Genomic DNA, 27872 nt, shown 5'->3' on the forward strand with positions numbered 1-27872 from the left:
TTCATACTTGATAACTCCTGCTTTAATTTGCGGTGTTGATACCAATTATATTGCAAAATAAGGTATTAACTTTCACGAACCTAGAAGAATCTATGCCACGAACTGGCAAAGTTGGTCTGTACAGGAATTGAATGCTGGTATATTTCTTCACGATGTGCTGTGCATGTCCCTCTATATATTCTTGTATGGTGATAGCTCGATAATGCAGTACAGTATAAATGCTCCTGCTATTTCCCTCCAGTGTGGTGAATTAGTGAATGTGTTCACCTAAATTAAAGGTTATTTTTGAAAACCTTAAAGTATACTGTACCTGTTTCTGAGGAGGAGACTCTCTAACTGAGAAAGCTATACAAGAGTATAAGCTACCTGAGAGTAATCTGATAAATATATACAATTTGATATTTAATGGTACTCTGTATAGATGCATGCTGGTATTTAAGGTCTTTAAAAATTGAGTCTTACAGACTTAAAATATTTTTAATATAACACTGAAGATCTTTTTAAAACAAAATAAATAAACTTTCTGTACAAAATTTCACTACTTCATTTACAAGTAGTGATAGAAACTGACATCAAATGCACATGTAAAACTGCAGCCTCAACGCAGCAGACGATAAAAATAGATTATTTACCAAAAGCGTCTTTGCTTTTCCTCTCTTCTTCCTGCATCTCAACTGTTTTGACTTCTAGTCACTGAGAATCCTGACACTTTCCAAATGCAACAGATGGACCTCATCTACAAACTCCATGAGAAATTGAGTTGCCAAAACCATAATATAGCTAAAACTAGTAAGGTCACCCATGAAGTCACATTCTTGCTGGTTATTGCTTAGTCCCATTCAACTGTCTGAAACAGGAAAAGCTACCCAGTTCTTTTCCTGTCTTAAAGCTGATAAATTATATTTGATGAAGCACTTCTTATAACCAAACTTTTCTCTATACATCAAATTAGATCTCTTTCTTATATGATAAGCTTCAAGCCCAAGGATTAAAGAATTACTATTATTATTCTCCAAAATCAAGTAAAATTTTCAGACTCCAAAAGAAGCATAATTGAAAAATTTTTCCATGATCACTGCACCAAATCTACAAAATGCTGAGACATTACACAGCTGAGTACACTGCACTTTAGACTGGACGAGGAAAACCACACCATAAGCAGGATTCTGAATCTTGGTGATCTGTACAAAATACAAGAGATGGGGAAGAAATTTTCTAATTGACTCCCTCTTCCTACAATACCCATTCATATGACCAGTACTCTTGTCTGTGTCCTAATTACAGCAACACTACCCATGAGTCTGACCTTGATAGAAGAAATGCTGCATATATCAGTATTTGTCAAATCAGAACACAAGCAACTCCAAAAATTATTTTCCTACCCAATCTCTTTGACACTTCTGTGTCAAGACTGCTATTCATTTGCTAAAGCCTTTTTCCAACCCTGTCTCTGCACATGAAAGACAGTTCATAAAAACCTCTAAATTACCTACAGTGCTTGTCCCCATTACTGCCACATTACATTCTCCAATCACCAGTCTTCTGTTTTCTCATTCCTCACACACTGGGTATCTCAAAAAACTGCAGTCCACTCAACTTTTTCTTTCACATCCTCACTTAAAATTCCTTAATCATAATCCCTAAAAAAAAATAGTCAAAAGCTAGCCTGTTGAATGCCAATAACTGTTTTCTTTCCTGTTTCCATATTCATCTGTGTCTATTCATTTTACTTCACCTATTGACTGTAACCCTTCTTGTGATATGACTACATTTTGTTATGTGGCTGCAGAAGTGATGCCAAGTCCAAGCTGCACACGTCTGGAGCTGCGTGCGTCAATGTACGTTATAATTTGACTTAAAGTGTGTAAGCTCTGTACTTAAGCAGTTTTCCAGTATCAGAAGATTATAACATAAAATGCTTCATTACAAGAAAAAAACCCTGTTCTCAGATCAAGGATAAAATTAACACAGCAACACTACAAAGGTATTCAAAAACTATGGGACACTACTTTTCATTAAAAAATAGCAAACAGAGAGAACGCAAAGAAACATTTTCCAATAAACACATCTTAATTCAGTATATTTAAATTAATGGTAAAATCTTCATGACCTACAGAAAAACAACCAAAATATGAACTACATTTATAGTAGCACTATTAGATTGTGATGGAAGATGTGCCAAATGGAATTCTTCCTAACAAAGTTTGCTCGTTCTAAAATTAGGAGTGAACATAACACCAACATTTATTTTTCCTATCTTTTCTTTTTAAATAAGCCTTGTCATCTTACAAATTCTGCCTAGGACGAGATTGTGTAGGTAGGACAATATTGTAGTAAGCCATCTGGATTTGCTCAAGCTGAGAAAAAATGACAGTCTGGCATTTGTTGCTGTAGGGCAGTCATAAATTAAGATCCTGTATTCTCTTGAGCACACAGTGCTCCACGGTAGCTCTCATGAAGCACAATATTCTCCCTAATATGTAGCAGTAGCAGCCAGGGAAAGAAAACGCTGAAAATCCTCCCATCTGAAGCTAGTCAGGCACGGACAGGAGTTGCCAGGATCATCAGACAGTATATCAAGTATTTTCTGCTGGTTTCTGTAAGCTCTGGAGGGACCTGTGCTACCACAACTCAGCACTGCAGTTAGATCCTTCTGTACAGCAACATGCATGTCAAAGCCTGACCCTTCCAACGTATAGCCCATTTTCTATGAAATATGACCCAGTGCTTCATTAGCTATGTTGCCATTTTGTTTCAGCTGACCAATTCACATAAGTGGTAAACCCATTTGGCTATTGGACTTCCACCCCCCCAAAAAGTGAGCCAAAATGACCTTCTTAGAATCTGAAAAGTTTATTTTTTTTTTTTCTGTATTACTTTTCATTTTCATTCCCATCTGCATTTCTGGGTCCTGGCCAGGACTGAAGCTGAAGTGACAGAATACCCTAAGACTGGTTATTCTTATTATTTCTGTATTCTTTCCAACCTTGAATTCACAAGTTTGGAAAGAAAAGGCATTCTTGTAAGTTTTCTAACCCATTTCTGCAGACCAAGGCAACTCGAAAAATATCTGACACTAGCTATTTATTGAAATTTGATCTTCAGAACTTCCCAGCACTTTTTGTTTTTCCTCTCGTATCAATAGTAAAATAATACAAGTGAGGAAGATTATTAAGAAATACTTGCAGTAACTTAGATCACATCTTAATTGATGTCATTCATTTACCACTTTAATGAAAAAGTCAATAGCAAACTGAGTATTCTATACAAATGTAAGCTACATAAGGCATATATTCTATCAAATCTATAAGCAACTATTCTGAAGCCAATATATATCTTTCGGATTAACTTGCAGAGTTTCTTTACCTGTTTCAAAATAAACAATTTTCTGTAACTGCAGAATATAATTTTAAAAGGTTTTTGATATTTATTACCAGTGCCAGGAAGAACAGTTTCTTACTTGTATATAATCACTTAAAAGATGTATTTGCCAAATTGTGAGGAAATTTTTAAGGTTCAATTCTAAATCACGTTACCACAGGAATATTTTTTCACAATTTTATTACATGCTTCAACAAAACTCCTCAGTAGACTCATTTTTTTTTCCTCACAGCTTAGGACAATATTTAATATGGAAAACAGATGCTGAAGTAGATTGAGTTATATCAAATGCAAAATTCAAATCTTCAACGTTATAGCCTATGACAGTCATTAATGCTGAAATATAACCGTTTGAGATCAAATATTGTTATAATACAAGTGATGATACAAACCCAAATACCGGAAAGATTCAAAATAAGGAAGGTATTTACCTGTTATCATTCATAAGAATTATGACAAGTGCTTTGTACGCAAAGAAACACATACAAAAATGAATAGATATTCCAATATTTTCTCAAAAATCAGTATTTTAATTATTCACTCTGTTTCTATATTAGAATGTGCTTTAGACGATCAGTATAAAATCACAGAATCATTAAGATCGGAAAAGCCCTCCAAGATCATCAGGTCCAACCATCCCCCTACCACCTACCTACCACTAAACCATGTCCCTAAGCACTATGTCCAACCTTTCCTTGAACACCCCCAGGGACGGTGACTCCACCACCTCCCTGGGCAACCCGTTGCAAGGCCTGACTGCTCTATCTGAGAAGAAATGTCTCCTCATTTCCAACCTGAACCTCCCCTGGCACAACTTTAGGCCATTCCCTCTAGTCCTATCATTGTTTATCTGCGAGAAGAGGTCGACCCCTGGTTCCCCACAGCTTCCTTTCAGGAAGAGAAACAGGAGAGCAAATAATTGCAGAGAGCAGTAAAGTCTCCCCTGAGTCTCCTCCAGACCAAACAACCTCAGTTCCCTCAGCCACTCCTCATAGGACTTCTGCTCCAGACCCTTCACCAGCTTTGTAGAGCATTAAAAAAAAAAAAAATAATCGTATAGAGCGTTAAACTTTTTTTATACATTCAAAACTGAAGACTGGCCTTTCATTAGAAAAGTGTTTTTTTTTCCACTCATTTCTACAGTTTAATAAATATTTATTTTTTTAAAAGTAAGGGACTGCTTTTTTAGCATGTCCAAACTAAATACTATTCTTACTGCTCAGGCCGACTGTACTTTTAGTCACCTTGCTTGCCTGTAAATTCAATGATATGACAGCCTGCCACTAACATATATAGCAAATCATGTTCGGAACAGTAGGTTCAAATATTCCTTGTGATTTTCAATACCATTCTACTTGTTATTTCAAGCTGTGGGAGCAGAAGGCAAAGTAAAGCTGTTTCTTCCAAGAGAGGGAGAATTCCACTCACTGGACATGAAAAGCACCACTGCAGACTAGGGCAGAAAGCTGGAAGGCGCTGACACTGTCACCTGGCTGCAAGGGCAAGCAAGAGAAAGGGGAAAAGGGAGTACAGTTGGCCCTGCCAGCAGTAGTTTTTCTTGCTGGCTGTGAACATTCGAGATATCAAAGCCAAAAGGAGGAAGGGTGCAGCTGTTGGCAATGATCTATCACAGTTAAAGACACAGCCGATAAACAATTAATCATGTAGATTTTTGCCAAGAAAAACACCACTTTATAATATATTAAATGTAAGAAGCTGTTGCTGCTCAAAGTACAAAAAACTAGTCAATGTATGGAGTACTGAGAGATCTTCTGCAAGCTGCATCATGGATGAAACTTCCTAATTTCCTGACAGCTCATGACAGCTTCTTCTAGGCAAATGCATCCATGGCAGAATTATGAAGCCCAAGAGTTCCTGTATTGGATGGACTCCAGGTATCCAACAGGTATGAAAGATCCATAAACAAATTTGGACCACAGATGCTTGGCCTAATTCCATTCCTCTAGCCACACACAAGCCCTCTAAAAATCTTCCCTTCCTTGGGAGAGGGGGAAAGAAAAGAGAACATGAGGCTATATTGGTCTGGGCAGGTTTTAATTGTAGGTGATTAGCACTTTGTTTCTGCTGAGCAACAGAGACGACAAATGGGCTACTGTAAACAAAGTTTTCAAACTATCTTGTCTAGATTAACTGTAACAGCACCCTGTGCACTGAGCTTTTCAAAGCTTGCACCTGCTACTTCCCTCTAGTATATGCGACTGCAAATGCATCCTCCAGAGCACTGTTCTCCAGTCTCTCTGTGAAGGCTCCTCTTAAAACTTTTGTACCGGATGGAATACACAGCACTGCAAATCTGTCACGAATTTTATCCCCTCAAAAAAAAAGAAAAAAAAGAAAAAAATGGAATAGTAGTAAATGGTGGCTGGAAAACTATAATCAGATGCCAAGAAAGAGTGCATTTGCAATGGAGCCTATATTAATTCTGTGGGTAAAAGAAACAGCAATACTGTTCAATATTTGATCAAGGTGTAGGTACCACCGCATTACTCAGAAATTAGTTAAGTATTATATACCACTAGATCTGAGTCAAGGTCATCCCCTTGTATTGCAGTGTTGGTAACTGATCACTGAAGTCGTAACAGATGTTTGAAAGAGACTGGAGTGCAAATACACAGCAAAGTAAGACCCTAGCTGCACGCCTTCAGCACACAGAGCTCATAGCTGAAAAAATCAGAGCCACATGAAAGCCTTAGCCCAGAGCCTTGAGTAATTAACAACGACAGGAGAGCTTAAAGCTGAATGCTGAGAACTTTCATTAGCTAAAGTGAAACTAAGTATTAAGATAGCTAAAAACACCCTTAGCAACACAATTCAAGCTGACATTTAACTTACATGTGAAAGTTCGAGAGGAAAAAAGAGATATTAATCTTATATAACAATTTTGAAAGGCCACAGTTATAACTACACCAAACCCCTCTATTAGATTAAATGAAAAAAATTGGTCATCTTTATTGCTATCATTTTCCATTTTGCTTAATTGTATCTTTTGGAAAAGTTACACAATGAGTTCATAGGACAGCACTGTTCATTTGTATAAAAAGTTGAAAGCACTGATTCAGAAAGAAAAATGAAAAGCATTTTTCCCATTAATATTAAGGCTGAAGCAATAAAACAATAAAGGCGGAGAATTTAATTTTTAACAAAAACCTAAAGGTTAAAAAAAAACAGCAAAATCCAGGCATCACGAAGTCTCTAGACAAGAAAATCCCTTTTAAATAAGCAGAAAAAGAGGAAAGGTCAGGCATGAAAACACTCCCACATCTCTTTCCTGCAGTAATTTCTTCTGTAAAAAAATACTGGAAGCAGCATACAACTTTGAGAAAACAGCTTGACTTCTTAAAGAAAAACAACCCCGCACCCCCAAAAAGTTTTAGGAATGAAAACTCCTACAACATCAACTTGGCTAGTGTGCTGCACTAGCTATAAACCTTACATGGCTGCAACAGAACTCAAACCAGCACAGCTCTGCTTTTCCAGTCAGCCTCTTACCACATCCTGGCAGAAGAACAACCTTGCCAGTGTAACAGTGTCCGTACCAGGGGAATGCGCCAGAACAGTTCGGCACATTGTAAATCAGACCCCACTACAATCTAGATAGACCTACGCCAGAAATCCTTTGCGCTGCAACCCCAGCCAGCCTGACAACCCACCCAGCACAGCAAGCTTTAGTCCGTTGGGCTGATTTTTTCTTAAAAGGAACGTGGGTGGGCTCCACCAGTCATGCCTTTCTATAAACCCTCACATTTTGATGCTGTCAATCTTCAGACAACAATTGCTTCTCTCCGTCACAGAATCGTATTTTCATTTGACCTGATCTCTGAGAAGTTATTTCATTCTTATCATGATAAAACAGTCAGTTTTCCTCCCTGATAAATAAAAGCACACATTTTTCACATATGCAAACACAAGTTCGTTAATATTCCTCCATTAAATTCCAGCATTCACCTTATATAAATTAACCAAACCCCTGCCAGGTTACCTATTTTGTTTGGTGTTTCACTTCACATGTACCCTTCACTTATTAGAAACATTCATAGACTGCATGGAATTACATGATTTATACTCTAAATATCCCCTAAAACCATGCTATTTAAATGACAGGAGATAGAGAGAAGAGATAGGATAACAGTTCAAAGAAGGAAGCTAGGATTACTACTGTTAGGAGTACTTCTCAAAGCAAACTAGGATAGACAAGACAGATAAGGAGAAAAAAAGGAAAGAAGAGGAACATAAAAATGAATCCTCTAAAAGCTACAGGTGGGAGCAAAGCACAGAAGGTCCCAGAAGAGACCTACTCCTCAGTCTGATCAGGTAGCATATGTTGTCCTAGGGCTTTTTAAGGGGGCACTGTTTCAGCCACATTAGTGGCCTTTGTATGAAAAGCCTAGCGTCTCCCACAGGCTCTGATTCAGCAAAAAAAAAATTAGTCATAACTTGATTCCAGTGCCATCGATGAAACCAAATTGCACACACTGTTTACATCTTCTGCTGAACTGAAAGTAATATGAATTGTATGGCAGGGCACAGGAAATCAATAGGACAGAAAACAGCAGTGTAAAAATAAGGTAAAGCAGTAAGTTTGGTGGAACAAAAGCTGCATTTAAGCGGGCCAAAAACTACACAGAGCGGGAATGTAGGCAGGACATTGTTACCGCCCTGAAGACAATGGTGAAATGACACGGGGCAGTGACAGCACTGCAGATTTCAGAAGCGTAACAAAGGAAAGACAAATCCTACCTTGTTGAAAGAGCTTTACCAGCTACCTTAATGAATGTATTTATAAGAGACTAAACTAAAAAAATTAAAAGTTAAAAAAAGTGAATAGACGTTAATTTGCTTTCATGTGATAACCACAGTTTCAAAAGCAACAGAATTTTGCTCTAAGAGAAATCTACATCCTTTTCAGCTGAAGACTGATAAATCCCCAGAAGAAGAAAGCCCCAAAAGCAGAGATAAAATAAAGCTGTCACACAGTCTTAGAAATAACTTCATATTTTTAGTATCTCCATTCATAACAAAACTATTTTACATGTTTCACTGAACAAATCACATTTACATGTGAATTCATCTTATTGGTTAAGAACCAATACTACCTGTCAGCACTTGCACAATATATGCTTAATTCCAGAACAGAAGAAAATTGCTACAGTATAAAGTATGCTTTTATCTCTGAAATTGTTGAAGAACCTACAGATAATAGGCAAAGGAAAAAAAATCTACATTTTTTTTTTTTTTAATCTGGCAAGATTAACTAATTAGCACCCACCTGGCCTGGAAAAAAAAAGTGTCAGTGCTGTGGCTTTTAACTTTTTGCTTACAGACAAATCAACCAACAAAACCCCTTACTGTACCAAAGCATATTGTACAAGCAGGAACTTAAATCAATTCCCAAAGTCTAAAGGAGCTATTTAAATCTTACCTCCTGCATTACAGATATGGACAAAACAAATACATTTAATTTCCTTCAAGTAATAACGAAGAAATTCTATGGCCAGATTACAATAAAAGAATATTTCTTTCTAGGCAGCTACCTATTATGCTTAACAAGCTTAAAACAAAATGAGTCAAAGATCAAGAGTAAGTTATCTGAGGTGTCAAGTGCATAAGGTTAAAGGTGAAATTTTATTAGGTCAGAGGTGATATAAATAAAATCTTTTATGTCAAAGAAGAAGGGTCACAGACAAGACGTATATAATCAAAAGACATCACAGATGACAAGTAATAACTTTAAGTAGTACAAGTGTGTTCTCACTACAGATATCTTCACTGATTAAAAAACTGAAAAACAATGATGAATAACTAACCAAATATATTAAAGTGCTTCACTGGACTGCAGTTTTACTTCTACATGATAGTCTTGAAATTTGTTTTCATGTACTTCAAAACTTACCTAAAGTTACTGAATGCTTTTACTTGTGGAGGAGACAAAGTATGATATTAACTGTGTGTGCTGAATAAAAAGGTACAAAAAACAGATTGCTCTAAGAAATCAAATAGCTTTTCTACTTCACAGTAACCAAACCTCTAGCATTTATGTCTTACTTCTGTTCCTTGAAAAGAGAAAACTGGGGTGGGAATCAGGCCAAGGTAATTTCAGATTACAACAGTACAGTTCAGAATTGTATACTCAGACAATTTAAAACACAGATACAAATTAAAAAATGTATATATCTAAGAATGGAAGTACTGTTATGTTGCCAGTATGTCAAATACTACACACCAACTGGATTAAGGATATTTAAAATCTGCTTTTGTAATTGTCAGGCTGTTCATTCAGTTAAACTGTTCTCTACTTTTACTGCTGCACTAAGAACTCATTCAAAAAGTACCATACACTGAACCTTCATCTTGATTTAAAGCTCACATTGCTGAAAAAGCAGCAGATTTTTTTTTTCAGTTTTGCTGAAAAGCAGTTCCTTTAAGCATATGGTGCCGGACACAACAAAAATCAAGATATCTGTGCCCTCTAGTGGAATTTCTTTTTCACCAACTGGGACAAATGCAGCTGTTATAAGATGATCCCTGTTTCTAGAAGACAGAATTGTTAAGCTGCCAAATCTAATGTTGCAAACTGTATATAACTACCCTCAGACCAAAGAAAAAGTTCATCTTTTTCCTCCATATTCATCTGAGGTAGTGGCACAGTAAGAACCACTCAGAAGTGGTTAGCTAGATACAAATAAAGACTAGGTAGCTGCATGAAACCTCAGTGTTACAAATTGCCTGCTCCTTGGTGCATGCATAGACATGAAAGAATTCTGGGAGATCTCACAGCTTACATTTATTTCTAGAAAACTAGATGCAGTATGAAGGCTTCTCCCTTATGTCCAGCTAGATAAACCCAGTACCTAAAACCAAATTCAATACAAAAGAAATTCCACTAACCACTCTAAAAGAGCAGAAAAACAGAGAAGAAAGTATACATACTTTCACCGAAGTTAGGAAGGGGTAGGCAAAATGCCAACTCCGCAGAAGCTTTCCATTTTTCCAGTGATAACTGCCCCTAGGGATTTCAGTACCTCAGTGATTTAACTTTCCAAAGCTTTTTGAAAATGAAAAGAAGGTACTTGTGGCAGTGATGAGCTGTAAAGAGAATATTTCTCTAGGAAAATAGTAACAAGAACCGTGCAGGAAAGAACAAGACAGCAAGTACTTTAAGTACTGAGCAGTAACATCTGAATGGTTGGAAACCTGCTGCAAAAAGACGCTGTGAGATTCTTTACTTCCTCCTCAAAAGCTACTTGGAAGAAGCAAAAGATAAAGGGAAAGGAATAGCTATGGGATTGTCCAAGACGCTAACAAGTTAGATGTGGCCAAGGTGAGATAATAAATAATAGCATTTGAGTTTAGAGGAGACTTGTATTTGACTGTTCTAGTATCTGGAAGCATCATCCTCATGGGTAAGCTATTTTACAGCTATACTGAAGTGGGTTTTATTTAAAAGCAGAGAAGAATATTTACTATTTGGAAAGGTATAAAATGAATGAAAATAAAGACCACTCCTGGAACAACACATCAGACTTTTATGACGAAAAGATAAATACAGTGATATGAAAAATAGCTTTGGATTAGTAGTAGAGCAATTAGTCACAGTTTTATACACAGCCTATTTCAAACAGCAATTGCCTTAAGTATGTGAATCCACAGTTTGTTTCATTCATTTTCATTAGTATACTATACTCAAAAAGGCACTGTTAAACCCATGCTAACACAAATGTCCACAGTTCCATTCCGTTCTAAGAATTTTAGAGACTTTCTTAGGCTACTCAGCTGGATGGCATTATAAAACCAGAAGGAAATTAAAATAGTAAGAGTTACTACACAACATACCACTTCTTCATCTGAAAGCTCTCGTCCTTGTATACTACTGTTTTCTCTCACAGCTTGTTGGTGTTTTTTCCCTTTAATGTGGCTAAAAAGGTAGACTTCCGATGAAATCTGTAATGACAATGAATTATTAGTGACTTTTCTCCCCCCTTGATAATACTATTGTCTATAAATAACAGTATTTTAAATGTAATATATACCAATTTGTCAGAAGTAGGTTCAGAATCTGCCACCTAATTAAAGTGCTATCAGTTACCCTTAACATCTTTACGATGGTATTTGTTTTACTAAAATATATTTTTGATTTTGTCACATAGAATTTCATCACAAATGTGTTTAAAACTAGCAGGTTAACTATATATTACTCTCTACAACTACCTCAAAGAAGGCTGTAGCGAGGTGGGGGTCCAGTGTCTTCTTCCAAGCAACAAGCAGTAGGACAAGAGGAAATGGCCTCAAGTTGGGCCAGGGGAGTTTTAGATTGGATATTAGGAAAACATTCTTCACTGAAAGGGTTGTGAAGCATTGGAACAGGCTGCTCAGGGATGTGGTTGAGTCACCATCCCTGCATGTCTTCAGAAAACGTGTAGATGTAGAGCTTAGCGACATGGTTTAATGGTGGACTCGGCAGTGCTACGTTAATGGTTGGACTGGATGATCTTAGGAGGTCTTTTCCAAACTCAGTGACTCTATGATTCTGTACAAATGTTAACTGGAATTGAAGGTCACCTGAAAACACTTAACTGACAATAGAGCAATAAATACCCTGTCACCAGTAGCGAGTTAAGGGAGCAAACTATGTTGATTAGGAAAAAATGATGCATTTTTTCATTTCTGAAGAACTATTTTAGGTTATTTCAGCACACTATTTTCACTGCTGCTTTACTCATTAAGAACCCAAACTGTCTAGACTTCTTCACAGCAATTAATTCCTACTCAAAGGCTGGCATAGTTGCCTATGTATTAACCCACAGGTTTTGTTTTAACATGAGATGTGATGCAAATGCTGCAGCTTAAATGGTGATACCAGCAAAAAATTGGCATAAAGATGCAGCACATAGACAGGATTTCAAAAATCCATAAAAGCGATATAAACAGTACTTTTTCTTTTTTTCTTCCTTTTTTTTTTTTTTAGCGCACAGATGAATCAAAAATACACTAGGACAAACACCACTAGGATTCAAGCATGGCTCTGTATCTCAACTTTAGAAAAATCACACCGTTTTTGTTGTAAATATACATACGTAAAGTTCTTCGTAATGGATTTCTATATTCTGAGAGATGGGGGTATTAACCGTGTCTATTTAAAAACATCTATCTTAGGCTTTGTAATCTCTCTGATGAATAACCACGGAACTACTATGTTTTATTTCGTTCATGACCTGATTATGGCCAAACCTTAACAGTTCCAATTATAAAATCTGTTTTAGAATAATTACATCAGTAAATTAAGTAATTGTTGAAAAACAATCAAATAGAAACAAACAAACAAAAAAAACCCTGAAGCAGCACATTCTTCTTCATGTAACCATGAGGAATTCCAGCTGATTGCCAATGGATTGGACTTCCGGATTTTCAGAGCTCAAGCACAGAACTTTATCCCTCAGCCTAATTTACGTAAACATCTTTATTTTAAATTACATAATGATTTGCCAGCTGATTTGCAGTATAGTAAGAGACTAAAAAAAAAAAACACCTTGGCTTCTCATCTCATTTTGACTTCTCTCTGACTTCATACACTGGGCTTTCATTCGGAAAGGCATGTTCAGTGAATGTACAAGACTCCACTCTGCTGAACCCTGAGTTTCTGTTCCAGCACTACCTGAAGTAATCCTGTGTAATCTTAATGCAGCAATTAAAGAGAAATAATGCTTATATAATTTCCTAGCTAAGATGTAAGATTTTGTTCAATAATGCCTGGCCTATGCAAGTCAGTAAAAACAATTATCAACGTGAACTGATCTCCCTCCTTCCTACTCAGTGACTGGATGTCTCCCTCTTCTTCACCGTGCCAGGGGCACAAGAAGAGACACCCAGTTGAGACCAAACATCTCAAGACAGGTCTGCCAAGCAAAGTACCCAGTTTCTAAAACTTGCTTTATGTCCAGCTTTTAACCAGCTTCATTTGATGATCCCTAATTTTTACTTTTCTTAGAAGAGAGAGCTAGCAACTGTGTACTGTCCACACTCCCCTTCCTGTGATTCTACAATTATTTCAAATCTTCCCTAAACCACATAATTTATAGACAGAAGAATCCAAGCTAAGATGCACTTTCCCAAGAGCAGAGTACAAGTACAGCACGTATGCAGTACTCTCATCTGAGAATGAAGCATAATTTGTAGCTCCAAGGCTTAGGGTAGTCTTGCAATTCTGAGAGCAGCCCCTCTATTCAACTTACCATTACACTGCATAACGAGCACTGTTTTTTTCGTTCATATGGTGTAAGTTTAGGAGCATAATCAGTATTAGCATGTCTTCCACTACTTAATTCAGCTGCTTTCTCTTTTCTTTGTTCAATTTGTTCCATGTGTCTTCTAATACTTTCATCATGCTGAATGCAAAGTAACAAAAGCAAAATAAAAAATGGTATGAAGCAAAAGGTATTAAACTGTCCGTAGAAATAGTGAGTTACCAGTTGGGGTTAGGCATTAAGTCATCACACATCAGAGATTTTAACATTCTGCTATGATTTAAAAATCAATCAGCACTATTTTTGTTTTATAGGTGATTATCAATTCATAAATCCATAACCTGACAATTTCATCAAATTTCATAGAAACTCACCTATTTCGAAACCTTCTGTAAATCTTTTTGTTATATGTAACATCTCAGTTATTCTGTTTTTACTCTCAATTGAATACTCCAGAAGTGCACCTATCAGGGTACAGTTCCCTGGATTCTTTCAGTAGGCTCATATACTTAACCCTCAAGAGAATGGAGCAAACTTTTAACTATTATTTAAGATCAGAGACTGGGGCATACGCCTGTATTTAATGTCAAAACTGCATTTTACAATAGAAGTAAATGTACCTAAGATCATAAGAACAGGATCAGAGGTAATAAAAATATTCAAGTGAAAAAAATACTTGTACACGAAGAATTCTGGAATAAAAATTTAGATAATTTAACAAAACGTGAGACTTCAATATGTAGTTCCACCTCAGAACCTTAAAAATATGATTTATCATTTTAGAAGCGTTTACTTTTCTTGAAAAATAGTGGATCATTTCAAAATTTATGATACCTTTGTTCCTCACTGGGCAGTCAATTCAGCTGAATGCCTGACCTACAAGGCCTTATGTCTCTTTCATGAAATCACTGGAGCCCTCCATGGAAGATGCCACACTCTTGATGGCATCAGTTTCAGTACCATTAGACAGGACCTTGTATGACTGACTGGCAAGTCTTCACTGAACAGTGTGAGAGTTCCTACTTACTGATTTCCCTCACGATTTAACTCAAAATTACGTGTACTTTCCAAGGGAAGTCGAAGTTTATTTGTTCTCACTTTCAAAGCTCTGAAATTAATGTAGTTCAACAGAGCTCAGTCCTGTTCTTTCCAAATTACACAGTGCATGTTATACCGCAAGGTACTGTTTTTGAGCAAAAGTATGAATAAAAATCTATTGTAAAGTTACGTAATTTGGGACACACCTTAGCATACTGTAACATCTGTATTAAATAAAACATACATACATAAATTCTGCAGAAATTCTACATTATTGATTTGTTTTTCAACTGTAGTGTGTTTTTATACCTTCAGCTGAATCTTCTTCTGCAGTTCTTCCATGGCTTCTTGTTGAGCTGCAGTAAGAGCTGCCAACCTCTCTTCTCGATCTCTAACCAAAAGATAACAAATATAGGGGGAACATTTAATAATATAAAACATGCATTAATATTGACAAGCTAATGTTTGAAATGGAGAACAAATATCCCAAAAAATGAACCTGAAGGTGGCTCAGTGGAAAAGACAGAGAACAGAAAGAACTTTAGTTAACACAGAATACAGATGCTTTATTTTTGATAATTTAATAAAAGGAGGCACTTGAACCTTTGCAGCAGTACCTGTGAACATGCTTTAGAGCAACCAAGAACAATGGTAGCTAACGTAAGACGGCAAAATAATCTTGAACGTTGTGCCCTGCCACCATTAATATTCTGCAGCCAATGACCGTTTTCAGTGAACCAAAGGGGAAGAGTACAATGGCAAATCAAAGAAAAACGTGCAGCAGTAAGGGCAGTGTATTTTATAAAAATGATGATCACTGAATGTTTGAATATATAAACATATAGAGAAAACTTTGACCAACACCAAATGATATCAGGTATCAATAAGATTGATGCCTAAATTGATGCTCTAAAACATTGCATTTCCAAATGTTCTAGATACCTAAGGATAGCAAAACAATTACACGTATATCGTACTGTTATCTTCTGTACAAAACTGAAGAGTCGGGAACTGATTTTGTTCACTGTACCTGTCTGCCCTACATCCCCCTCCCAAAAACTGAATCACGCCTCAAACATCAGTTGTTCACTTCTAGGAATCCTCCTTCCCATCACCAGCAAAGTGCCAACACAAAATATAAAAGCCAACAGGAAAGACCACAGGGAAGGAAACAAGTTTATCTATATATAAACACTAAGCGAACTCTTCCAAATACCACAGTTGTTGGGGGTGGGTAAGGGGGAGAAGAGATGATAGATGAGAAGCATTGTGTACTTTATGTCTAATCTCCCAAGGAACACACAGAAAAACTGAACTACTGAACACACAGAAAGACTAAATCAGTCTTTGATTTTGCCTTTAAAGAACTCCTGACTCGCACCATGAGCTGAAACAGATCATAACTAACACAATCCAAACCCAAAGTCTATTTTAGTTATTTCTTTCAGTATACGTTTTAAAATATTGTTTAATCCTACAAACTGTGAGAAATTAATGACATTAATCCAAAGTATGCAATGATATTTGAAAAAAAATTCTCAAGTTTCCATTTATAGAGCATCAATATTATTCCTGCCCAGGCCCTTCTGAAGCACATACTTCTTACACGATTAGCTTACATTTTACACTTTAATGATTTCTATCGACAAGGAAAAAAAAAAAGCATTAGGGATTTTAATTCTCTGGAATATAAAACACTCAGAAATTACATCTAAAACCTTACTGGAATCAAGTTAATGTACCATAAGAGCAGAGGGGTTTTAAAGTCAGTTTTAAATACACTAACCCTTTCATACACATGCTTTAATCACCACCAGATGCACATATATATAAAGCTTATACTGAACAAACTTTAAGCAGATATTTCAAAAATGACTCACTGAAGCAAGTATCAAATCTTCAGGATAAGAGTCAAATCCCAGCAGAAGGAAAAACAACCAAAAAACAAACCAAACAAATAATACTTGCTGAGGTTTCACCAAACTACGTTGAAGACAAAGACAGAAGGGACAGTACAGACAGCTTCCTGTCAAGATCATCTTCTCGCTCAACTTCTGACCCACTACACTTCGAATCCTGCTCTAACAGTACTACATCAGAGAAATCTCAGAACTGTTATTAAGGAGACGTAAGACTCTGAGGCCACTCTGAGGTACCAGAATCACTGGATTGTAAGGCACCATACACACATCCTTTCCTATTCTTTCCCAAAAATTAAAAAAAAAAATAAAGGAAAGAAAAAAACACTATACAATCAGCATCTGTCAAAGAAAAACAACTGCAAACACAATACTGCAGTAGCAAACACAAAGCAATTGAAAACTAAGTGCTACAGAGCACACACAGCCCAGTGCCACCCCCTAAACCCAACAAACCACATGCTTCATTCTCGGTGCACATCACATTCAGCTCAACTGAAACAGAGAGAAGAGCCCATATGGAAACCCCTTTGTGAACTTCTGATTATGGGCACAAACATAAAGCAAGTAGTTCGTAGGTAGCGGAATTAATGAAGCCTGATTTCCTGGCTTTATGCTTTACAAATGTGGTCTCTGGTATCTACAGAAAAGGTGAACTCATATTGATGCCAGTAAGTCCAAAAGTTACTGGAGAATGGAGGAAATGGGGAACACGAGAACATTAATCTTGCTTCCTTTGAAAACTAAACTATGAAAAAGGTAAATTGTTAAAAGGTCTTGTTAGCAATAAAACTAAGATGAAGTAATGTCAACAATATAAAATATAGCATAGCATGTTATATTTTGCACGTACCTAAGCAATATCAAAATCTATTACAAAATTTGTGAATACTCACTTGATTTCTTCTTTCTAACCATTCATCAAGAACTTCTATTAATGTTACTTTTTAAAATACTACGCCTGAAGACTGAAGAAGGTACTGTTGTTAATATAGAGGAGCTGCAGTCTGCCTGAAAGAGTAGCAGTGAAGGACAGGGACCCAACAAAATTATGGCAAAGTTACCTTGCTCTTTCCCGTGCTGCATCTTCCCGTGCTTTTTCTTTCTCTTGCCTCTGCTGCTCAATCCGTGCTTCTTGTTCTTTCCTCTTCATCAGCAACTCTTCAACTCGGGCCTGCCGTTCTGCTTCCAGGGCTCTTTTGCGCTCCTGGTTGAAGAAAAATAAATTCTAACTTATCTTTTAGAAATAAAAATAAGTCTATTTTAACACTTCCTTATAGAATTCTATCTTATTTTCACAATGGAGTAAGAACTGCAATTCTATTAGACAAAGGACTAATATGCAAATATAAGTATATTCACAAGTTTGAACATACACTGGAAGCACAGTTGCATGAACTAAGCTACATACTAACGGGCCATATATTTTGCTCAGACTGAAGATGACTGTCCACTAGAAGTCCAACAAATTGATCAATGAAAATATCTGAAAAATATTTTGAACATCTACAAGGATATAGGTGATACAGAAACAAAATATGCTCCCACGCAATATTAATACTTAAATCATGAGTATTTAAACAACGATTTAAATATTATCCAAATGTTGTTATAAAATAAAATGGATTTCTGCAGCATATTTTTGTCCTATCATTGAATATGCACTTCTCCCAGTGCTCAATTTTTACTTTTTTCCAGACTGTATAGTTCTGAAATTATACATGGTATTGTAAACCTGACAGAATGACTATATTTGAAACAGCAACAAATGTAAAAATAAAGTACATTTGAAAACTCATACTCTAAGACATTTATGAGTAGGCATATTGAGTTGGTTGAGTTCTACTGAAAGGAAACATGACTACACGATTTAGCTGAACAGTCTGGAGAGAGCTGAATATTTTACATGTTCTTCGAATTCTCATCTTACAGTAAAATTAGTCTTTTGTATGACAGATTAAATAAAAAACAGACACATCAATCTATTTTAAATATATATTCCTTGCATCATCTGCAGCACTGTAAATACTCATCGCTGTTCCAGCAAAAAGCTATCTTCCTTTAAGGCAACAGTATGAGGTTTCATTAATACAAAGCAAAATTTGCTGGAATGATAAATGCTTTTATGTGATTAGATGAGGGCCCTGTACTCTATGAATATTAGCTTTACAAAAATTTAGACATAAAAAGGAGAAAACATTAACCTTATATTTCATTTTCATCAAGAAATGAAGAACTACAAAAATAATTGAACTTTTTTGTGTCATGCAAAGCATTTTATGTTAGAGAATGATGCTAACTGCACAGTATTGATCTTCACAGGCAGTACAGCTTGAAAATTGATTATCAAAACTGTGGCTTTCAAAGTAACCACACTTTTCCCAGTGTAAAGTTTCAGTAACAGCATTGCATGAATACATTAATTTCCATCTCAATAAAACAAATAAGACAAGATACAGCACGCTTTACAACCACACTATTAAAACAGACAAGAATACAAACTGTTCTATAGGATACACCCAGCGTAGCATAAAAAACAAATGCCATTTGTGCTGGACATTCCTTACAAAGACCTTTAAGGTTGCATTTAAAAATGGACCAGAACGGCTTGCACTTTTTGAATTACGTACCAGTGTCACTAAACAGAAAAGCATGTAAAATGTGGATGGAAAAAAAACAACAAAAAACCAACAACTGTAACAGATCCTGTCATTAAAAAATTACAATAAGGCTGATGGAAGAACGGGTTTAAAGGTGTGAACCTGCAGAATTTGGTGCCAGAAAGAAGCAACTAGGTTTTACTGAATGGATCTGTGAAATACCTGAGGTTGTCAAAGACACCGTTCAGGCAAATCAGCAGAAGCAGGGTAGTCTCCATAGGTACTGAAACTAGAGGCAATTTTTAGAACCCTTGTGATTCTAAATGATGTAGTTGTATGTATAGTGAAGCCCCTCACTGTTACAGTACATTTGAAGTAGTTATGTTTACAAGCGTTGTATTCTGATGGGGTTTGATTTTTTTTTTAATAATTAAATTCATACTTATGGCCCAAGAACTCGTATGATTCATTTTAGTTTGCTTATATGGAATTATTTGTTCATATTTACACTAACTACTAAATAAGTTGTCATACCAGGAATGGGTCCAGATTCACAACAGTGCAGGAAAAGCTCTCCTGTGAGGAGGACAGCAGGGGTAGATATGGCATGCCTTTACATTTAGGGCTTTGCTTAATTGTTACCACAACGTGTGTATGGAAAAAGCATAGCAGGAAGCATTAGCTTAATCCTTGGTATGGCAGAAAGGATATGGGCAGGTAAGTTTGGTGATAAATAGGATTTAGTACTGGAAGCTTGTCTGAAGTGCTTGTTCTACTTCAACTACAGTATAGCCTAATGCCTATGTAACCTAAGAAAGGAGCAGAACTGTGGCAGAGATAAGAAAGAATTAAAAACACCCCAAGCCCCATCAACTCCAGAAAAGCTCCATTCTAGAATAAGTAACTACAAAAAACAGGGTCCCTGGAGCAAGGGGGTTTTTGGTAAACCATTTGGAAAGGTACGTTTCATCAGTAACAATCAATCCTTGGAAATCCAGGAACTTTTAATAACAGATTCTAGCTCAGGGAAAAAAAAAGTTATTCAGTACTTCTGGGGTACCTTCTGTCTCAAAAATTGCTTCTGAACAACTAATGTCAGTAACAGGTCACATTTTTCAACAAGGAGATAGAATCAGCTGGTAATGATAAATACTAAGCCCTGAAGTAAACTCAACTCTCAGGCCAACTGTAGTTGTGACGATCTCAGGAGAAGAGTTCACATAAGAAAACATGTTTTGGATTCTAACGTAGAGAATAGTGCCAAAAAGTGGATGTTTGAGGTTGGGAAAATTTAGTATTGGAATTTTTACAGTCAAAACAACAACAACAACAACGAATCAAGGATTTCAGGAACACACAGACATTTCTGTTATAGTTTTCGCTGATCTTGTAAAGTGTACGAAAATTATGATATCATAGGCATATAAGATACATTTTTCTGTTTCCTCTCAAAGTTTTACATGTTAGTATAACATGATTTTCTTATAACGGAGTGACTTTTTTTAAAAAAAGTTTAAGACAAGCATGAATCATGCATATGACCTTAGCTATGCAGGCTCTTTTTTAAAGGAAATCCTTAAGACTTACTTTTATCCCTCCTGGTGCTGAAACATAGTAAAGCAGAAACACACTCAAGTATACTCTCTTGAGTTGAGCAAGGGATTTAAGACAAAGAAACAAAGACTGCACTGCCAAAATTGGAAACAAATGCATTTTCCTTGTCAACCTGCAATTACAGATATACCTGAACAGCTTCATCACGTGCTTGCTTTTCCTCTTGCCTTCGTTGACGCTCTTCTTGCAATTCATTTAAACGTTGTTCATATTCTTTTAATTTATTCAGCACATCATGACGTTTGTTCTGAGCTTCCAAGGTGTTTATAAATGCAATTTCATTTACCTGCAAATAATCAAAAAGTATAGGAAAAGATCTGTGAAGTTCAAGTTTTATTCTTGATGAATTCCATCCATTTGTTGATTATCCATTTGTTAATTAATTTGGTGGGTTATTTCTCCAGAATTGTCTGGAAACCAATACTCAACCAAGCTGAACATAAGGCTTTGTCTTTTTCCTACTTTTGTTTGCTCCCCCCTTTTAATTTTTTTTTAATAAAATGGATAGTCCATGGAATATATAAAAAAAAAAAAGAAGTTGAATTATACCAGAAATCAAGAAACACTGGGTAAATGATGGGAAAATATTCCCAATATTCTCAAAGAGACTTTAGTAGTCTATTCTCTCCAATTCATAGAATGTGGAATGCTAAGACCCAGCCGTATAAATGTGTAACAGGTAACAGAATACAAAAGGTCTTCCTACTTAACTCTAACTGTATGGGTACTAACTCAATACAAAATGTGAGAATACACATACTGTGAAGAAGAAAGCTATCGAGGTCATTGTCTTAATATTAGATTTCTTACTAATACAGCCTATTTCACAAAGATAGGCACTATTTTATTCAACCACGGGTGGACACTGCAATACACAAGAATAAAATTTAAACAAAATCATACAAAAATGCTTACTTAAAAGTACTTTAATCAATATACTACAAATATCAAAGAATATGCTTTTCTACTGAGGTTCAGGAAGGTAATAAATATTTTGACTTCTCAATAAAAGCTGAACAGAATTCTTGCCGACTCTAGGCTTTAAAATACAAATGTTTTAGAAATTTATATGGCTCTGGAAAATGCAAACTTTATTTAACTTATCTCTCATTTATCAGTTTGCTGCTCTATTTGTTTGAATCCACAAAAGACATTAGTAGTAAGGATAACTGTCAAACAATAATACATCACAGAAGTTGGAAGATTTTGTTGTTGTTGGTTTGTTCTGCTTTGTTTAATGACTACAGTTCATTTACAGAATGAATTTCATAGCCCAGTAAATAGTTAAGCACTAGGAATTTGGATAAGCAAATGTGCAGGAACAGTTATCATGGTCTTTCAGCTTTACTCATCAGCTACTATTTCTCTAAAGCTTCTGACCCAATTAACCTTTATTTCTATAACAGAAGAATCTCAAAAGGCAGACCTTACACAGCTGAACATAGACAATACCTAAAACATCTGTTTAGCTGGGGAATTACACTAAGTGTGGTTTGGTTAATATGATTATAGAAGTCACACCATTGTAATGACATAACGAAGGTATATTAGACTGAATTAGGTAATCTGGAAACCACTTTATTCAAAGAGACAGGAAGAGTGAGAAAGCAAAATTAGCTTTGTTGTGCTCATCACATAATAAGGATGAACAGCTGGGACACATGCTCGCTATGTAATTTTAGTCTTAAGAAGATATACGTACTCTTGTATTAGTGTTTATCAGAAGAATATGATTTAAGTAACCAACAAAATAAAAAGCATCTAGTGCTCGTCTTACAAAACTAGGTATTGAAGTCAGAAGGGCAGTAGCAAAACACTTGTTTTCTAGTAATTGTCCTGTGTTAACTGTAGGTTTCTATTTATTTCCAGCTGTTTAACAAAATTAGTAGTACAAACCACAGCAGGAGAAACACAATGAGCTCTCCCAACTTTGCATTCTGCTGGAATACAGAGAATTTATCATGACATCTGCTACCCTTCCAGGAGCACTATTTATCACCAAAAATGCCTCCATAGTCACAGTGAAGAACAACAGCAGCAACGCTATCAGCTCTTTATTTCAAACCATCTTTTCTGCCAGTACAGCCCACCATGATGTCTAATAACAGGCTAATTTTAGGGAAAAAACCTCCCTTTTAGAGATTGACATTTATCTGTTTTTCACGTGGCACATGCCCATACTTGACTTCCATTATCCTTCACAGTATATTCTAGAGCACTCTGCGGTACAGAACTTAAAGAAACTTAATCATTGATTATTTTCCCTTTAAAACAAAATACCTTACCTTAGCTTCTTCCTCTTGTGCTTTTTTCACAATTGCTTGTAGCTGCACTTCACGTTTAAACTCCGCATGGAGTAGTTTTTCCTCCATCATCCTGCGTCTTTGATCTAATAATTCTTCTTTCCATTTACGTACATCTTTCTCCTATATATAATTACTGAATTCATTACTAATACAATAACTGAAAATAGGCCCAGAATTTTCTTATTTTTGAAGCTTTATTTACAGCAATAAAACATTTTGATGCCCTACACAAACCCTGCACCAAGTTTAACCCAAAGTACACAGATTTGCTAACCGCTTCACTGTTAGATATGCTTTACAAAATTCATTTCAATAAATTCTGATCCTCTAGAAGTAAAGTATGTAAGTAATCATAAGTTAGGCTTATAGGATAATCAAGGTTGAGAAGGAACTCAGGAGGTCATCTAATCCCATCTCCTGCTTTAAGCATGTTCAACTATGAGGTCAGACCCGGTTGCTCAGGAAAACCTTCAAGTATGAAGGCACAACCCCTGAGTAACCTGTTCCAATGCCTGACTGTCCTCACCATGAGAAATTTTCTCCATGTATCTGGCTAGAACCTCTCCTTTCAAAAAAATTTATGCCCATTGTCTCTCAACCTACTGCCATACACCAGTGTGAAAAGCCTAGCTCCACTCCCTTGATAATCACCTTATAAGTATTTGAAGGCCCCCAGTACTGAGTCCCTCAATCACAAAAAATCACGAATAAGCTGATAGAGGGAAGAAAATAAACCAATACAGTATCGTGCCTTTCATTAATGAACTCTGAACACTTTTCTCCATTTCTTTGCTCTATTTTCCTTCTTTTTTACTGTAACCTTCGGCAAATCATCTGCATCTTCTGAAACATGTATATAGCCCACATCACAACAGGAGAATTAATCTAGAATGAGGTCTTCTTGTTTTGATGTTAACAATATCATTATCTTAGTTTAGAATAAATCCACGTCCTCTCTGTGACACACGAGTCATCTGAGAAAGCCACGTGAACTCAGACTCACAGGAAAATTTCATTTTACTCCAAGTTTTAACACCTAACATTTCTAGACCATGTGGGAAAAAATGTTTTCTGAAAGGCAGCAAACTGCCTACTTTGGATTACAGAAAGCTTACCCTTTCCATTAATTTTTGAAGCTTCAGTGTCTTTTCTTCACGTAACTTTTCTCTCAGCTGTTGAGCTTTCATCTGTTTCTCTTCATGTTTCTTTTTGGATTCTGCTATTGTTCTTTTAATTAAAAACAAAGCAGAGCAAAAACCAGTGAGACAACATCAGCTGACAACATTGCAAACATTTCTATGACATTTTCAGTAAGAGAACATAAACAGGCCACTGGACTGCAATTAAATGTAAATATTGTTCTTCTAGTCTTCAAATATTTATTTCATGGTCAACTAGCACGAACCTAGTTCATTATGAAAATAATACATTGATTTATTTAACACTTTCCACCCACAAACTTAAAGTAGATTCATGAGCAGTTTCATACAGCCATGAGTTTGGTTGTTTTCACTGCTCAGTCAAGACAGGTAACAATTCTAAGACCTTTTGCGTGATGGTGATGACAGTTTCTCGTGCATGTGTATTCCATGGCCAGGTGGACGTGCAGGCTCTTCTTCCACTCTGTCTCCCCAAGAATTACTCTGGCGCCATGACTCCCGGGCTGTACATTATAAAACAGACTTTTATAATTTAAACACACTGTTCTGGGAGAAGTACAATTAATAAGGCTTTGGTCCTCCTCAAGTTCCCTCTCAAATGGGTTCTCTTCAGCCTAGTTAAGGTGCAAACAGATTGAAGAATCTCTAATCCCTGTGCATTTTCAATGCTTAATTATTTTACTAGACTTTTAATCAAACATTAAGATAAAACTGGATAACAAGTTTTAAAATTCTAATAGAGACACAGTAGTAGAGAGCTAAAGAATGACACACAAAGCTGAAAGATAGCTTGAACACACAAATCCATCTTTCCTAAGGAAATAACATCAAAAATGACACAACTTGGAATAATATTTAGATGTTAGGGGTATCTTCCAAATTACATAGGCATAAGTAAAACGGACATTTTTCTAGATTTTGCTGACATTTCAAGTTAAACACAGTAATATATGAAAATGTACCTTCATAATCTGCCAAGACATCATTCCAGTCCATAGACATACCGCAAAAAGATATGCTTCCATTGCCCATACTAGCCTGAAAGTTAATATGATATGCACAGTAAAAACATAAAACTTAACACGCAGGTGGACACATACATTAAACAGTGCCAGCTCAATGATATCCAACAATGTTTCCAAATTCAATTAGCCATCTCAAAGATGCTGTTCCTGCTGATTGTGATAGCAGGTAGTAGACACTACCACTTCATCAGGAGTAGCTCCTGTATGGCAGCAGTGAAAGTAACACAGCCCAGCTCTCCCAGGTTCCTACACAAAAGCAAGCAGCACAACAATGACAGTAACGTCAGAGGCTCTGTATCGCTCAGTAGCACTGTGCTGTTGAGTTTACTAAGACTAAATACTCCTTAAGACAGAACAGTGTAACTACTACCTGACACTATGTACTTCATTTGCATGTAATACAGGTTGCATTAACGAACAAAGAAATGATTAACAAATTCTACATGAATACTCTGCTGATATCCAAGACAGCTTAAAGTTGGGTACTTTAAAATAAATCAAACACTCACAGAGAAATCACTATCATTGTCAGTCTCAATATTAATGTCATTGTTTTCCTCTGCTTCAATCTCTCTAGTTAATTGCTCTTCTTCTGCAATAGCACTAGCAATAGCTTCTTCATTTGCCTTTTCCAGGCGATCTGCCAACTCTTCTTTCTTAGCAAGGACTTCTGCCATAGACTGTGTAGGAAACATGAAACCAAGAAACACCCACAAATCAGATCCAGGCACAAAAAAAGTTGTTTCCATACAGTTAATATGCATTGTATGACATTTTGTTCAACTTCCGATTACCTGTAGATCCTTCCTGCTATATTTTGTCAACATTGCATGTGAATGAAATATAAAAAACACTAAAACTGTTAGCAATTATCAACTAATTTAAGGGCTATGTAAATCAATAATCATTCACACAATTCCTAATATTTTATACAAATGTTGTCATTAAAAGCAACCATGACAGTTCGTCTCTAATTACTATCTTTTAAATACCTAGCCTTAGGAACTAAGCAACGCATACTCTGAAACACTGACAGCATATGCTGTTCTATCTTCAGAAAAGAAATCATGCTCTGAAGTATTATTTAGAAGGCAAAAATGGACCTGCAGATAACCTGTATCTGGAAACTTTACTGTGCTTAGTACTGCTATATCTCAGGCTACACTTGTTTTTCAACATGAATGGCAACATAGTTGGTCAGGAATGTTAGCCTGAATATGCTGATTATCGTCATCTTCTCAAATGTCCAGTAATAACTAATTCACTTACACTCTAGATACCAAGCAATGTGCCAAAATGCACAAATCTGAATTTAATACAACTTCATCAGGATTAGTGAAATGCTTCCAAGAGACACGGATCCCAAACTGTTAGCATCCTGAACTGTTAATAATTGAGAATCTGAAACAACGTTAGTAGATGAGATGCTAGAAATCAGATCTTTCTAAAAACAACCAGATACCCGACTTGGAAATTAACATCATTTACAAACTAGACTATTGCTAGGCAAAGGGAAGGTGATTCACAGGAAAATTTCTGTAAATCACAATACTAATCTAGTTTCTACAGATGAAAAAAAAACAATTTTTATTTTATGTGGCATTGCTGCAACTCTCTGCTCAGAGAAACCCTGTAAAGCAGACACATCGAAACCCAAAGAATCCAACAGACAGGAAAAGACATTCTTTATAGGAATCCACATTAAAAGAGAATACTGACTTGACATTTGTTATTTCAGAACAGCATTTGTCATCATTGCTAGTTGTATGGGAAGACCCAAGAGAACAGTTTAGTTAGCCTTAAAAGGTAAGGAGGTCTACGTTTGTTTCTAACAGAATTATGACATCCTATGTCTTTCCAGTTTGGATAATTAGCAAAACTGGACTAAGAATTTAATAAGAAACTTACTTTTAAATGACTGATAATGGAAGGAAATGAGAAACTATGGCAATCATATGTAAGAAAAAAAAACAGTCAGAGCACACTAATACTCTTTATTCCAAATAATGCATTTATATATTTCTAGTTTGAATTCAGAAACTTTACTGAAATTCAACCTATTACGATAAGGATGTGTGCAACACATTTTTTTCTACATTAAGTCCTCTATAGACTTTTCTTCAATTTCTACAGCAGGCTAACACTAAACACTGTGCAACACAGAATGAGAAAATCAAGGCTTACAGTTAGTATTTACTCAGAAATCTTGTAAGATTTCTTACCCATCTGGCAGCACTCACATTTGAAATATCTGAGGGATCCATTTCAGTTTCAGTTCTAGCTTTTTCTGTCTGAAGTTGGTCTACACCATCAGAGATCACAGAGGAAGCTTCATTCATCTGGGGAGTCGCTGAAGTACTGTCAGCATTTGTGAGAACTGGAGGCACCTCAGAAACCGTTTGTAAGGAATCTTCTTGCAAGAGTGTGCCAGTGCTCCCCTTATCTTCCACTGTGTGTGCTGCGAACTAGTAAGAGACATTTGCAAAATTAACATAAGGTAATACTGATTTTTGAAAAGTCACCAAAGTGAAAAGGATTTTAATAAAATACCTGGCATCCTTACAGTGAGT

At 36.1% G+C, this 27872-nt stretch overlaps 1 protein-coding gene across 9 annotated transcripts in view; it reads right to left on the reverse strand.

The window, feature by feature from the left end:
• The window catches only part of SCAPER (S-phase cyclin A associated protein in the ER), a 242691-nt gene that overhangs the window by 92925 nt on the left and 121894 nt on the right, over nucleotides 1-27872 (reverse strand). For 7 of the 9 annotated variants that reach the window (XM_080551341.1, XM_080551342.1, XM_080551339.1 and 4 more), the window contains 11 exons: nucleotides 27525-27767; nucleotides 25812-25982; nucleotides 25240-25315; nucleotides 24663-24780; nucleotides 24233-24344; nucleotides 23097-23237; nucleotides 20942-21097; nucleotides 17662-17804; nucleotides 14988-15069; nucleotides 13629-13781; nucleotides 11233-11340 (listed from right to left, as the gene is read on the reverse strand). In XM_080551341.1, the coding sequence (XP_080407467.1) occupies nucleotides 11233-11340; nucleotides 13629-13781; nucleotides 14988-15069; nucleotides 17662-17804; nucleotides 20942-21097; nucleotides 23097-23237; nucleotides 24233-24344; nucleotides 24663-24780; nucleotides 25240-25315; nucleotides 25812-25982; nucleotides 27525-27767 (1503 nt within the window). The remainder of the gene's footprint in view (nucleotides 1-11232; nucleotides 11341-13628; nucleotides 13782-14987; nucleotides 15070-17661; nucleotides 17805-20941; nucleotides 21098-23096; nucleotides 23238-24232; nucleotides 24345-24662; nucleotides 24781-25239; nucleotides 25316-25811; nucleotides 25983-27524; nucleotides 27768-27872) is intronic. The other 2 variants (XM_080551340.1, XM_080551345.1) reach the window with 1 other exon arrangement.

Source organism: Anser brachyrhynchus, assembly GCF_964034855.1.
Source record: "Anser brachyrhynchus genome assembly, chromosome: 11".
Lineage (NCBI taxonomy): Eukaryota > Metazoa > Chordata > Aves > Anseriformes > Anatidae > Anser > Anser brachyrhynchus.